Source organism: Rhipicephalus microplus, chromosome 5 (assembly GCF_043290135.1).
Source record: "Rhipicephalus microplus isolate Deutch F79 chromosome 5, USDA_Rmic, whole genome shotgun sequence".
Taxonomy (NCBI): domain Eukaryota; kingdom Metazoa; phylum Arthropoda; class Arachnida; order Ixodida; family Ixodidae; genus Rhipicephalus; species Rhipicephalus microplus.
Window position 1 is genome coordinate 131,707,102 of NC_134704.1, and position 16,190 is coordinate 131,723,291.

The 16,190-nt window shown below is 45.5% G+C and overlaps 1 protein-coding gene across 1 annotated transcript in view; it reads left to right on the top strand.

The window, feature by feature from the left end:
• LOC119174229 (glutamate receptor ionotropic, kainate 2) overlaps positions 1–16,190 on the top strand; it is a 269,581-nt gene that overhangs the window by 219,339 nt on the left and 34,052 nt on the right. Inside the window, exon 12 of the mRNA XM_075895948.1 lies at positions 4,779–4,977. Within this exon, the coding sequence (XP_075752063.1) occupies positions 4,779–4,977 (199 nt within the window). The remainder of the gene's footprint in view (positions 1–4,778; positions 4,978–16,190) is intronic.

Sequence of the window (16,190 nt, forward strand, 5' to 3'; positions counted from 1 at the left end):
CCTACACAGGACGTAAGAGAGATGGGTCGGACGTTATCAATATTCGGATTCTTGCCTGGTTTGGGGATCAGGAGGGTCGTGGCGGTCTTCCATTTTTCTGGGACAATGCCATTTCGCCACGTCTCGTTGATCTTCTCTGTGACATATTCGATTAAACTATCATCAAGATTCCACAGCATCTTATTGGTGATGCCATCGGGACCGGGCACGGACTTGCCATTGAACGCAAAAATGGCTTGCCTGACTTCCGCCACGGTGAAGCCCTCGTCCAATTCCGGACGGGCCGGGCTGACGTACTCGGGAAACCGGACCTCCTCATCTCAGTGCTTCAGGACAGGTACTTCTTCATGTGCTCGGCAGCCAGCTTATCTCCGGAACACGACCTGGTTACTTCATGGAGGACTCTGGCGAGAGTGTGTCTTTGATTCAACATGTGTTGCCCATGTTGAGTAAATGTTTGAGTAAGCCCCAGGACTTGCCATTATGCATCTGGCCATCCATTGAGTCACAGACCTCGTTCCGTTGCTGCTTCCATAAGGTTCGACAGTGATTTTGATAGTCTTGTTGAGCTCCGAAATTCTTCTCCTTGACCTTTGGTTGAATCTTTGTGCCTTCTATTGGAGTAGCAGCGCCTGCTTGGCTTCAATGAGATGAGCTAGCCTGCTATCCATCATGTCTACCTCCAGGTCGGTGGAATTTTTCTTTGTGGATAACTCCGCGTCGCTCTTGATTCATTCGCGTCAGGCTACCGATTCTCTGGGGGTGGGTGAAATGCTGTTACAACGGAGCTCTCGAAGACGATCCCAATCTCTGACGGTGAACTCTCTAAATTTATTTCGATTGATGTCGCAGCAGATCTCGAGTACGCAAGGGTCGCTGCCGAAATTCATTGCGGTGTTATTCCACTCCACTCCCTCAACATTTTTCATAAACGCCAGATGGGGGAGGGGGAGGTGTCTCGTGTCATTGAGTTGCCAATTCCGGTTGAGAATGCTTTGTCCGTGACGAGTGTGAGGTTCGATTTGTTGGCGTGCTCTCACAATATTCGGCCCTTGCTCGTGTCGTGGACGTACTACCATAGTTCATAAGGGGCGTTAAAATCCCCGACGACGACAAGGAGATGGGCGCCGGCAAGGTCAGTGGACTTTTTGAGTATCGTTTGAAACTGCTCTCGGGAGTGTCTCTGACTGCTGTAAATATTGAGTATAAATACACTGTTTTTACGCTGGTGGCGGTATCTCGTGTTCAGCAGAACTTACAACATCATATATTTGACATCGCAACTCGCCAGCTTCAGGTCATGAGACAGGTGCGTATACTTCTTATCCACTAACGTGCATATTCTCCAACCACCGGGCTGACCGGAAACGGCTCGATAACCTTGAGCAGGTGCGGCAAAAACTAGGGTTTTCTGTAATGCTAGTATTTGAGGTTTATTTGGTTTATTAACTAGTGATCTAAAATACTACTGCAACGGAGCACTCTTGTTGGAGTACCCCCTGCAGGTTCATTGCCAAACTGTGAACTTTTCTGTGGAACAATCTATGATTAGGCAGATTTTCTGTGCCGCCCCGTGTAATTGAAGCAGCGCGTAAAACGTTCCCGCCAGCCTGAGTCACCGATGAGCCTGTATCCCTCACTCGATTACCCGACGCGTCCGGACCAACCACCTGCATTGAAGTAGTGGACGTATTACTAGGAATCACCAGACGCTCTAGAGCATTCATTCGATCGGCCAGTGCACCTAGGCCTCTTCTCGTGTCACCTAAGGCAACTTGCACCAGTGCCAAACCTTGCTGTAACTTCTGTGCACTTGTAGTGAGCGTGGCCAACATACTCTTAATCTAATTAGTTTGAGCACCTGATTCTTCTTTATTGGAAAGTGCCCTGCGCTTAGGGGCCACGGCTGGATCGCTAGCCGGAATCGGTACTTCGGTAGGGCACGCTAGCAAAGCTGTATCTGAAGCCCTATTAGTGATAATCAATTTCTTTTAATTTAGCGTTTTCTTTCTGAAGGTACGCTACCTCGGCATCCCTAGCTTGCTCTGGGGGCGAGTCGTGTGGGCCCCGTAAAGGTCCCATTTCGCTGCCACCACGAACCTTGTCGGCCCATGTGAGTGTCGGCTTCCGCTTCTTCTGCTGGCCATTACTGGAACCGGACCCGGTCCTGGAGGCAGAACGGCTCCTGGAACAGTTCCCAGAAAGGCTACGGGACCCAGATCTGCCTCTGGACCTGGATCTGTTTCTGGACCCACAACGACGTCCGCAAGGCCCGGAGGTAACTATCGAAGAGGGGCTCTTGGCACTCGAGCATCCGCAAGCTCCGTGGTGACGAGCCGGGGCCGAGAAGTGGCGGTCATCTTGAGCGAAGCAGGGAGACTTGCTTCTATTTCTACGGGATTGCTCTGCGCGCCTGCGTCTCACAAGGAACGGCATCTGGTACTTCTCCTTGCACCCCTTGGCGAAGGTAAGGTGCCGGCCACAACACAGTTTGCACTCAGGGTCGCAACGCCTGGATAATAATCTGGATTGGCGTTGCCGCATCCCCTGCATACAATGTCGTCTGGACTGGGGTACATGTCTGCTCGATACCCAAGATGGCCACTGGCTTTACTTGTTTTCTATACAAGGTACACCAGACAAGCGTACTGCTGTACGAGACGTAGTTGCCGTCGAAGACCACAACCACGATGCTCGTGTTCTTGAGTCGTTTGGCCCCCAGGGCCAGCGGGTTCTTTGAGTTGACTATCTTGTGGTAGAGCTCTGCCGGACCTTCACTCGGTGCAATGCCACGGATGATGCCCTTGCACGTAGAATCGGGAGCCGCTTCGTACGCGTTGACTTTTTGCTGCAGACCCCCAACTACAATGCATTACACCTTAGCATAACGATCGCGTTCTCCCTGCAGGGCGTACTGACGACCATGCTGTTTTGTTGAAAATTCGGGCATATAGCGTCCACCTCCCACGACAACGAGTCGATGCCGACCACTTTCCATGTGGCCTCGGTTACAACGGTGGGGCCTACCTGGCTGATGTTGAGACCTCCCATCGGCCTGACGATGATTTTCGCTTCGTCGTTGGGCAGTGGAGGCATCCTTCTGCCACGAATAATCCGCGTTTTAGCTCTTCCGTGGTGTAGACGACCCTGGGCGGCCACATCGTCGTTCGGGTGAGTGCTGTTGGAAACAGCTCCAACTTGCTTTACAGACGCCGACTTGCCTCGGGAGCGTCTGGGAACAACTGTTCGCCATCCAGAATCCTTGGTGAACTCTTCGGCAGTCAGAAGCTCTCCGTCCACTTCCATCATTGCACAATCCTAATGTCCACACAAGAGAGAAAAGAGGCGGACGCCGCAGCAGCAGCACCGTGCCGCGTCAGCTCAAACGCAGCGTTTGCTTCGAAGTAGTGGGGGCCGAATGAAAAAGTGCGATAAGATCGCGTAAAGTCCACCCACCTCCAAAAAATGGCTGTATGCGTAATTGCAACAACTTCACAAGTTCGCTGGTACTAAAAGCATCGAATCATTTATGTAAGCCGGAGCCCATCCTAACACATCCGTAGCCCAGCGACGCTCCAGCGACCATCCCCGCCATGTGAACGATACCACCGCAAGAGCTGCAGGACCATGAAATGTAAACCATGACATTCATCGCGTAGAAGTCATGATTTTCATGTTGTGACAAGTCAAATATGCTATTCATACAGTCATGTTATGCCATACCAAGTTTGGTATCACTGCGATTATCAAAACGGCCAGGAAAGCTAAATGTCGTAAGCGGCTTGATAGATAGATAGATAGATAGATAGATAGATAGATAGATAGATAGATAGATAGATAGATAGATAGATAGATAGATAGATAGATAGATAGATAGATAGATAGATAGATAGATAGATATGTAGATAGATAGATAGATAGATAGATAGATAGATAGATAGATGCGCTCAAAGTTACCAAAGTTCGCATAAAACTGCTTCGCACTTAATAAACTTACACACAGTTATTCTTCAGCGCTTGTGTCTTGTAGTGATTAATATTTCATCCCATGCTGCCCTGTTTCACCCTCGCAAAATTACTCCTCGAGGCGCAATCAAGCCCCGGCCTTCCGCGTGACAGTCAAATATTCTTTCACTGAGCAACGCTAATGCTTCGAACTGCTTCAGAAAAACACCCTGCAGAAGTTTCATGCCAGGACTGTGCACACTATGGTTTTCGGGCTGGCTATCGAATTTCATTTCAATCCAATAAACATTACATAGTCTATAGTCAAGAATCTATAGTCTAGTCCTACACGACGAGAGCTGTTTCTGGTTTTCATATCGCCGCACCCTAGCGTGCAGCTCCTTGTGAAAAAAACGCCAGAACATGAATTAACATGACCATGAGAACAACATCACCATGATCATGGGCCGTCTCAATAAACACAATAAGTGTTATGCTGACGTTACGTCCGACCATGAGCTAGCCATTGCTCACCGGCGTACTCGACGTACCCAATGAGGCCACGACATGAACACAAATACTCTATTTATTCAAAGGCACACCTCTTAACTCTTGCTTACGACACCGACATTGAGCTGCTACTCGCTGATGGCTTCCCGTGAAAGTGATTCGCTTGATTCCGACAATTTACCAATTTTTTATGTGTGTTAATAATACTGTTGAATGAGCCATGGCTCAAAAACTATCCCGTAAGTACAGATTCAGTTAGTTACTTGAGGTCTTTTTTTTTCGACATGCCAAAACTGAACAGCGTATTTTCATCTTTATTGCAGCGCTGTGTCAACCCGTATCATTGCCAGCATCTGGTGGTTCTTTACGCTCATCATGATTTCTTCGTACACCGCAAATCTGGCTGCTTTTCTGACGGCACAGCGAATGACGTCACCCATCGAAAATGCCAACGATCTAGCCAAGCAGACCAGCATCGACTACGGCTGTTTGTTGTCTGGATCAACCAAGGCATTCTTTCAGGTATGTGTTCACGTGTATTCCTCCCAGGACTTGATAAAACGAAGGGCCAAAATACAGTTATTTCTAAGTCACCTCTTGCGAACGTTTAGCGAACTAAAAGCACTTGAACTGTTTCTTTGTTTACATTTATCTGGCCGCCAACGCATAGGCGCTCTTACGATCGCCTCTTTAAAGAGACCCTGAAACAGTTTTTGAAATTTGGTGAGGAGTTATAACACAGCATAATGAAATCATTCGCCCCTCCGATTAAGCCATGGACTGTGGTTCAAGGCAGATGCAAACGATCACAGTTACACACTTTTCTATCCATTGATTTGCCTCCTCATGTCGTTGAACAGGTAGCCGTTGTTGGCGAGCGAAGCCCACACGACGGGTTTAGCAATAACACCATGGGGAACAGAGAAGTGTGCGGATTGTTCTTTGCGTAGGGACTGGCATTAGATCTACTTGTTACCACGGTACCAGCTGTTTTCATTTTATTTTTAAACAAAAATTATGCGGGAATAATCACCAGTATGTGTAAACTCGGGCAAGGCAGTTGTCACTTTAGAAGTAAAGTGGGAGCAGCAGACACGTGCATCTTGACATCATTAGGTTAGCGGGACAACGACGCTCATTGCACTTATGAGCTGAAGTGGTTCCGCATGCTTGACGCCTTATACACTCCCACTCCTCAACCTCATCTATCTTTCTCATACTCTTGCTCTACCATACTATACTTGGCAATGCTGCACTTTCATTTCCTCTCTTTTCGTTTGAGTTATTTTTCCCTCCATTTCCTTCGATTATCTTCTTTGTGTTTCATTTCTCTTTATTTGTTTCTCTCTCGTTCTCCTCTTTGTATCATTTCTCGTCTTCCTCTTCAGCGCTTGCTCGTTCTCTTAACCATTATAGCAACGCTGTCATCTGGTTCCCATCAGTGCTTGTTCTGCTAGCGGGCTTGCACAGCCTTCACAACAATCGCCTTCAGACCAAAGGGAATGGGGTTCGAATCCCGTCTGACGAATACTAAATTTGTTTTACGTATTTATATTTCTCCTTTTCTTCACTTCTTTTCTCGCCCCTTTTTTTCCTACAATATGGTGAACTCAGGGATGGGCGCAGCGGTGCGAAATGCTTGCTAGACAACTTGAGTTTCTGCGAACGATTAAGCTCCAACCCTCTAGTTGGACAACTGCGCTGTTCAACTATATAGGGAATTCATGTCTAATAAAGTCGATAAAGAATTGCCTATTCGTTTTTATGAAAAACTAATAAACATTGCGCAAGCACTGCGATGACTCAGAAAACAACAATGAAGTGTTCCTCGACACAGGAGGAAAAAAATTCCCGCATATCCACGAAGTAAATGGTGATGAAGGAGCTTGATCCGTAGGTTAAATCCAGTAAAAGAGGAATTCTCTATACGTATACTCAATCATCATCATATAAAGACGGGGAACGAGAGCTTCTGGAGTGTGTTTGTATATACACGTTATTTACACCATGTTTATTGTTTACATAACTGATACAGTATAGACATTTTGTTGAAGAGGTAATTTACGGATTACAGAAGCTCAGAGGCACGTTTGCTTTTTAGTATAATAGCTTTGTGATCCGTTAAGTAAAAAGCCAAAGCATCTTCAATTCTAGAATGTAGTGGAAAGTTCGAGAAGGTTGCCTGACGGCAAGCCCGCGCTGCAGAAGCATTGCGAGCCCGCCGCACTGCCACCTTGGCTTCCGCGGTGTTCATAGTGGGTAGCAGTATCGACGCGCACTGAGTGACTGTTTGCTTGCTTGCTTGTTCCTTTCGTTTGTGGCTCTCACCCACTAAGGGTGATTGGCCAAGAAGCCGGTGGTTAATGCAAGTCAATACCTATAGATTTTCTAGACTAGGGGAATATGATTACTGTGTTTTGACTGTGAAATTAATTTGGCGCAATGTAAAAAAAGCAAAAAAGGGGGGGAGAGAAATAATAAAATTTGTTGAGTGATTGTCCGGCGTAAGAGAAAGGAAGCACCACGGAGGAAGCAACGGTAGGAGAGGGCATGCCCAGCCGGCGCACTTCGTGAAAAGTGTGGAGGAAATGACATCATGGCGGCCACATTCACTGGGCACAATGACGGCGTTGTTATGGTTACGTGTTGCGCAGTGCAGCTGGTTTATCAGTGAGCGGCCGCGGCTGGCGGCGGCATGTGTGCCTCCCCAGCCCTCGTGCAGAGTCGTGGCGGAAAATATCCGCGCTCTGCGCCGTGTTATTAGTTACGCAGTGTTCTCCTAGCAGTTACTGTACTCTTAGCAACGTTTACAAATCCTTTTGTCCATCACGCTGTTTCAACAGTGCGTAAAACGAGTGCACTTCCATGTGTCGTGCGGCGGATGACGCGGATGAAGCAATTAGTGTTCAGCAAAATTGCGTTGGGCTCATGACGAAGCGGAACGACGACTAACGCCTTGCAGGTCAGTGACGGTTGGGCAGTGCTCTTGCTTGTGACAACGAACGACGCTGTTGAGCCCAGCAAGACGCAATGGGGACCATGTGCACATACGTAGTTTTGTGTTGTGCGTGGACAGTAGCAACTCGAACGTGGGTATTAAAACACCTTTTCTGTTCCGCTTCGGATACTCTCCCCCAACATTGCATGTAATCTCAACGTAACAGCAACCACGTTAAAGTGTCACTTGCACCGTGCTCAAAGTCACCACGGTCGCAGAACGCTAACGCCGGTGAGTTTCACGCGGAATACGGACACAGTGGCCGGACGCTGCGTCGGCCGCGTGGCGAAATGCAACCGTAGAAGGCGCACGACCCATCGTGTTGTCTGTACAGTTGCTCAATTAATAACGTGAAAACACTCTCCGTTGTCAGTGCATCTAGCGTGCGTTCTCTTGTACTTGCTTCGTTGTCGGTGAGCTGTTACTCGCTGTTACTCGGACAAAATTATTTCGCCGAAGGTGTCGCGCTGGCCCAGAGTGGGGAGCCGCGTTCCACTAGTTTCGGATCGTCACGACACGTGCGCTGCGCAGCTCACGTGCTTTCGAGCCGGAGAGAGACTCGTGCCTTCTGCTTTACAATCAGATGTAAACAAGAGAGGAGAATTTTCCCAGTCAATGTGGCTGACATCCGGCTTCATCGCGGCTTCACAACGAGTGACGTCAGGGCCTCTCCTACCTTTCCTTCCTCCTTGGGAAGCACGCTGAGAGTGATGGATGGATGGATGGATAGATCGATGGATATGGCTGTACCCTTTAGATCGGGCGGTGGATAGCGCCACCAAGCCGTAATACTTAATGAGCCAAAAACTAGATTTCTTTTAAAGTGAGTTTGAGGTTTCGTACTTTGCAGTGAAGGGTTTAATTTTCACTCGTGCCTTGACTTTAGCCACCAATCAGATAACCTCCTTCTAGTTAAGTCTACCCGCTTTAAGTCTATTTTGCCCTCCCTGTCCCTAAACCCCAGTGCTTTGAAAAACTCTGCGCCAAAATCCTGAACTATAGGGTGAAGCACTTTACAGAACATTATCAAGTGTTCGGCAGTTTCTTCTTCCTCTCCACACGAACTGCATACTGTGTCTACCCCTTCATATTTGGCCTGATATGTCTTCGTTCGCAATACTCCCGTCCTGGCCTCAAACAGTAGAGAACTACCCCGAGTATTATCATAGATCCTTTCCTTGGCAATTTCTTGCTTAAATGTTCCATAGATCTCTAGCGCGGACTTCTTAATTATGCCGATTCTCCACATGTCAGTCTCCGCTTCCTTCACTTTCTTCTTAAGAGAGAGTTCTTTTTGGTTTGGCCACCTGCTGTTTTCTAGGTATTTACCAGTCAATTTCCTGGTTCGCTTCCTCCATTTTGTATCGACATTCTTCATGTACAAGTAGCTGAAAAGCTTCCTAACCCAATGCTCTTCCCCCATTTCTCTCAATCGCTTCTCAAATCTTATCTTGCTGCTAGATTCCCTGCCCTCAAATGATGTCCATCCCATATCACCTTGTACTCCCTGACTTGGTGTATTCCCATGAGCTCCTAAAGCAAGTCTACCTATTCCACGTTGCTTAATTTCTAATCTTGCTTGAACTTCTGATCTCATGCACAAGACCACATTGACGAACGTCAGCCCAGGAACAATGACCCCTTTCCATATTCTTCTCACAACGTCATACCTATTGTAATTCCACAGTGCCCTATTTTTCATCACTGCTGCATTCCTGTTACCTTTAGTCGTCACTTATATTTCGTGTCCCCTCAGGTACTCGGTCCCATTGCTTATCCATACGCCCAGATATTTGTATTTATCTGTTATCTCTAGCGCGACCTCCTGTATTCTAAGCTCACTACCTTCGTTATCATTGAAAATCATGACTGCTGATTTTTCCTTACTGAATCTAAAATCTAACCTATCTCCCTCATTACCGCAGATGTCGATCAATTTCTGCAAATTTTTCTTGTTGTTGGCCATTAGCACTATATCATCTGCGTACATCAATGCTTCTGGTGCCTGTTAAATGAGTTTTCATTGTTTGACTAAAGAGAGGTTGAAGCCCAGTTCACTTCCCTCTAATTTGGCCTCTAATCCTTGTAGGTACATCCTGAATAATAAGGGTGACAGGGGACACCCCTGCCTAAGCCCCCGTATTACCTCTGCAGGCTTGAATACCTGTTTTTCCCACTTTATAACTACCTTGTTACCTTTATAGATATCCTTTAAAAGATTAGTGACTACATGTTCCACGCCTAGTGTGTCCAGTATTCCCCACGATTCCCCTTGAACCACGCTATCGTACGCTCCCTTGATATCCAAAAATGCTAGCCACAGGGGCCTGTGTTCCTTTTCTGCTATTTCGATGCACTGCGTCAGTGAGAACAGATTGTCTTCCAACCTCCTGTGTTTCCGAAACCCATTCTGCAGTTCCCCCAGCACCTTCGCATCCTCTATCCATGCCTGCAGTCTTTCCTTTATAATCTGCATCGCCAGCCTGTAGACCACTGATGTCACTGTTATAGGACGGTAGTTGTTTACGTCAGCTTTGTCTCCCTTTTCTTTATAGATCATGCTCATCCTGCTAAGTTTCCATCCATCGGGAACTTCACCATCAAATATTAGTTTGCTCACTGCCTCTCTCAAAGCCTGCTTGGACTTCGGACCTAATGTCTTTATCAGCATAATTGGAATGCCATCTGGGCCTGTATGTACTACTAGGAACCCTTTTCTCAGCTCTTTCCCACTCTCGTTGTGAAAATTGAGCCATTGCACCACTTGATTCGTCCTTGTCTATTGTGGTGCATAAAGCACTTCTTTGTTGAAGTTTTTCTGTCACCCTTGTTCTTATATATTCAATAGCTTCGTCCCCTTCTAGCCTAGCACCTTGGGCTGTAGTTTTAAACCTCTGCTCTAAGTTCGTCTCATTTCTCAGGGTGTTTAGATGGTTCCGAAATTTCGCAGCTGTCTTTCTATCTTTTTTATGTACTTCTGCCAGCCACTGAGCTCCCTTTCTTCTAATCTTTTCATTGATCAGAAGTGATGCATCCCTTCTATAGCTTAGAAAGGTATCCCATTTTCTTTCAACATCATCTGTCGGTTCACCCCACTGCTTAGCATGTCTGTGTTCCCTAGAGGCTTCCTGACGTTTTGCTATGGCTCTCTTAACTTCCTCATCCCACCAACTTTTGGGTATGTGTCTTCTTTTCCGGGGTGACTTGTCACGTGTCTTAGCAAACTCTACCTCAAACAGTCTAATTAGATTCGTGTATGTCCACACTGTCTTATTATCCTCCGTGATTACTTTCTCAATTTGTTTAGTGACTATTTCAATTTGCCTTTCTGGATAAAAATTTTTCAGCAGCGCTATATAGGTGGCAGCGCTATATATAAGCGCTGCCACCTAGCGGTCTCCTTCCAAACTAGAGCACGCGCCGAGAATGGAGCGAGCGTCGCCTGAGCGGTGTTGCACCAGCTAGTCAGCGCTCCTGTAACGGAGAGCACAGCATGCGCCGCTAGCGGAGATACGAGCAATAGCGTACAAATTGGCGCAACGACGATAGACTACCCCCAGCAAAAGGCGCAAGCTCCTAATAGGCAACAACTACTGTTAAAGACAGGAACGTAATTGCAAAGCAGCGTACGGTTGGTGGTGTAGTGGTTAGGGCACTCAGCTGCTGTCCGAAAGGTTTAGGGTTCAAGTTTGGCCACGGTGGTCGTACGCAAGCCTTTGTCATTCCGATAGAAGCGAAATACAAGCCCTTGTACTGTGCGATACCAGCGCTCGTTGAAGGAACGCCAGATGATCGAAATTTTCGGAAGCTTCCGCTGCAGAGTCTCTCATATGTATACCGGGGTTTCGGGGTGTTGAACCCCAGATATATCCGTAACGAACTTGCAGTTCACTTCGATAAAACAGATGACTGCGGTGTTAACTTAAAGCTCACGTTACGTCAGACCACTAGACAAGCAGTAAGAGTCAGTCTAGTCAGCTTGCCTGGTATACCTACAATTTGCGCACAACTACTCAAATTGAACATAGATAGATAGATAGACAGATAGATAGATAGATAGATAGATAAAAATGTCTACAGCTTGCTGATAATTCCTTTGCATTCAAAGCCGGATGCCTGTGCCTTAAGAACAAATCAATAGCACTTATTGCTAGCTCATCAGCTAAATATCCAAAAATAATTTTCTAAACTCTATGTAAATCAGGAAATGTTGCCCGCTATGGTTGACAAGCTTCTTCCTGGCACCGTCATCACCAGACCACATGCACCAATAGCACGAACTGCGCAAACAAGTGACAGCGAACCAAATGCGTTTAAAAAAGAATTTAACATCGCCAATTTTTTGACAAGTACTAATAGTAGTAGGCATAAGGCAGGAGTCACTCTTACATCCCGGCTGCTATATCATCATGAAACTGATCGCTTTTACCAGTTGTTGATGCGTGTCCATATGTACCACTACAGTGATGCAAGAAGATGCATACCAGCTTTTACGGACATAACAAGGGTTACAGTAGAAATGTTCCGATCACCTCCTGCAAGCTGACTTTCGCTAGAGCGACACAACCAGTTACGACAGTTGGACACATAAGAACACATTCCACAAGCCACTACTTCATTTCATACACAACACCGGCCTAACGGCGCACACTTAATGCACGTACATGCACAATATATTATGTTCTAAGGGCAGTAAAATACAAAAGTAAGGCCATCTGCGTTTTCTTTACTCGTGAACTCTTCTTTCCGCCCATGGTTTTATTTACCAGACTGCTTTTCGGCGTGAAAGAAGATACAATGCCAGTAGTAATGACTTGGGACTCCGCGTATGTACAGATTACAGATTCTCGCAATTCTTGTCGCAGAATACTTGCTCGCAAATGGAACTCCAAATTCATTGTACAGGAAAGGTGGTATATACAGGGGCCAGTTGAAAAGTTTATGCGCGGATCTGCTGTACTGAACCAGCATCTTCTGCATCATGTACTTGCACAGAGAAAATCTCAGTCCCGCCTCTTGCTATATTTTGTAGATGGTTTCGCGAGTTGCCGTGTATTGCTGCAAGCAACTTGCATCTCTCAGACTGCAATTTACTTCACTACGTAAGGTCCCGTTGGGTGGGAGAATAAAAAAGCACCTCGTTTATTTTTATTTAAAATAGCTTTGTACGGAGCATTTTTTTTTAGTTGAGCGTCATACAGAACCGATTGCGGACTCTGAATAGCCGCTACCTACTACTTCATGGAACACGGCTTGCAAAATTGTGCATCTATAGTTGACGGTGCCGTTTTAACGTTAAAGCTGTGCGTTTCTGGCTGTGGTACAAAAAGAAAAAGATTCTGTCTTTAATGCGACATGCGATAACTAAGGCCGTCAAACATTTTTTTTAAATATTCGCACTAACGTTAAATTAATATTTGACTGACCGTGAATGCACACAGTACAAACGCAGTTGAACTACTGTTATGAACGATTGTTCGCGATAACCACGTCATGTCGCTGCAACCTATACAACTAGAGGTCATATTGGCGCTCACGTATGTGTTCTACTCAAAATCCCACCTTGTCACATATTATGTAGATGATGGAAGTAAAAGTAAGTGTAGCTCTAAATTTTCACGTTTCGATCCTTGAGGATACACTGTGCGTGTGAGAAGTTTTACGGAGTTCTGCAGTAGTCTTCAACTCATGCGTCTATAGCGTATTATTTGAAAGAAATGCCAGAGTCTGTAGCAAATTCGCAATATCTTTCAGGCGTGAAACATATATTCCACATGCATATGAAGCATATATAATTATTGAAACATATATAAGGTTCGAAAGTGGCGTGGCGCGATGAACAAATAAAGGCACGAACATGTGCGTGCGTGTATGCGTTAATAAATAATTTTAGTTTAGCGCGCACAATGGTCAAGCTCACGCATCACCCGAGAGGAGCACGGCTGCGCATGCGCTGCACGTAAGAGAGATGCGTGTGTCTGCGTACGCGAGGGATGCGTGCACTAGATCTCGGCTGTTACGTTGCGCGCGCTACAGCCGTAAGGTACCTTGGTAGTGGCTCTCGCAAGACCTCGAGCAGCCGAAGCGAAAACAGGCAAGATGGCGGTGACTGACAACACTACGGGGGTCGTGGCAGCGAACGAAGTCTGTGTGAATTTGGATGGATTTGGAACTTCAGTAAGTAACCTGAAGCCAACAAGTGAACAGGTTCAGTGGATTGGTATCACTATTAAGCTGGAGCTCAATGTTTGACGACTGAACAACATCATTTACGAAGAAGCAGCAACGAGAAGGTGACAGGAAGCATTGCGACAAATTTGTGGGTTGTGTACGGGACGTCGTGTGTGTGATCCCTTTGAACATTGGTGGTTGCTGCGTGTGTAACCGAAAAATGTCTGAATAATCGCCTGAAAAAATATTCCAAGTATTAGAATGTAAAGGTTAGTTGTGGTCACGCAATTAGCGTGCATGTAGATGCACGTAGGTGTTCTACGGAGCTCAGGTGATTTTTCTCGGACACGGTGCCCTCATCATTGTGAAAGCAGCTATCAAGACGTGAAGAATGACACGTGAAGACGCCGCCACCAATGGGGGCATTTTTGTATTTAGCGTTGAGCAACCCCAGTCGGTTTTTTTTGTTTTGTTGTCTTAGAAAAGGTCTGTAGCAAACAATAATTGTTAAATTAGAAGCCAGCAATCGTCTTTGCCATATCTGTCTGTCATGCTGCTAGTTCACCAAGCCTCAACACCCCAAACCATTACTACGACCGTTGGATGTTAATAAAACATACATCTCAAATATGGCGATACTTATATTGAGCTGGTAAATAGTACAAAAATTCTTGGAGTTACATTTCCGAGCATATGCTTAGGAACAAAGACATTGACAGTGTTCTGGGTCAGTTATCTCGCGTAGTGGGTTTAGTGCACAGTGGCAAAACTACCATACAAGGTAAAACTCTTGCTTTATAAATCACTATTCTATTCACATCTTACCTATTGTTTCTTTGTAGGGGGGACTACAACTTACACGAACTTGCAAAAACTGTACCTGATGCAAAAGAAGTACATTAGAACTATTTTAATCTTGTCGTATGATGGTCACACAAGCGAATTGTTTCAACAGGCAGGAATACTACGCGTGCATCGTCTCTACAATTTTAGGTTAGCATTGGCAATCAGGCGTGAATTGAAAGAAAGACGACATTTTTTGTACGACCTCTCAAAACTGCAGCCAAATATTACATGTTTGAAATACGAATTAAAGGAACATGGAAAATAAAAAGAACTTCGAAAACAAACTGCTCCACACATAAGTTATCCTGCATGGTTCCTACGTTACTTAATAAATTTGTGAAAGCTGGCATATATTTCTTACACTGTACACAGACTCGATTGCGCGATATACACATATTCAGTTTTTAATATATTTTGCAGTTGGAGTATATTATTATGGTTGCTATTTTTACTTTTAGAATTTGGACTGGATTTTCATATTTTTTATTCATTGATTTATTTTTGGATGTTGTTGCTGAGTTCACATTGCTGACTGTTTGCCACTGCTGTCATGCTAAAAGGTGGCTGTGGGCTTTGTCAAGCTGTCTCTTTCAGAGAGCAGCTTTTACCTGCAGCTGTCCTCTATCAAGCTAATGATGAAAACTAAAACATTATTATCAATATTATAAAGAAACACGGTCCTCAAGAAAGATCACCATGTCTCACACCCTGGCTTGTGTTTTGCTTCGATGAATATCGCTAATTACAATTTTTTGCCTCTCCACAAGGTGGCGTGAAGCAACACTCAAAGGCAAGCCTGTTCATGCTCAGGTGCAGTACATGTTTCAGATGTTGCGCACGGTAAAATTATGCTATAGGCCACAGCCTCAGACGTGGCGTACGCAGCACGTTGCGCATGTACGGCCTTGCGGACACTAAACAAAAACTTTCTAATGCGATTCGGGCTGTATATTCTGCAAGTCGCTCCACAGGATTAGCACACATAGAAAGAACAGCGGCCAAATAATTTCACGGTGCGCTCTCGCTGGTTTAGAATTTCGAAATGAAAGCGGCAAGATCGCTTTTCTGTTTTTTTTTTCTTTATAATCAGGTTAAGAACAATGAGCTTAGGAATCGGACATGAGCTACGAGAAGCGCCAAAAATAAGCATTTTCTTGACGTAAATCTCACACGACAGATGATTGCGAATCGCGTGTAAACACAGCGATTAAAAACGAGAGAAACGAGAGAAACGAGAATGCAGCCACATGCGTGTAGAACTACAAAAGTGCACCCTCTCCTTATACAGAAAATGTGCTAATATTTCTTAGTATACTAATTTACATTTGACTGATTCCAGCCAATTTTAGTTTTATGTTAGCCGTAGACACTCTTTGAAGAGGTATGACAAGCATGACCTTATGGGCAGTGTGTCAACCGTAACTATGACGCCTAGAGGTGGCCCTTCTCGTCACTGTCGGGTAACACTCCTCCGGAATTTTTTCCCGTACACTCGCTCCTTCAACGCGATAGCTTTGAAGAGCTTGTTTTGCAGAAACTCTGGTGTCAGCTTTGGTGTCGTTACTTGGGATCAAAGAAAATGAAGAGAGATACAATTAAAACGAACAATGAAAAGCTTTGTATTCAAGTAAGAACTAAACCCAGGCCGTCTGCGTGGCAAGCAGATGTTCTACCACAGCGTCACACTAGTTCTTGAAACTTCTTCGTAAAAGAACACTAT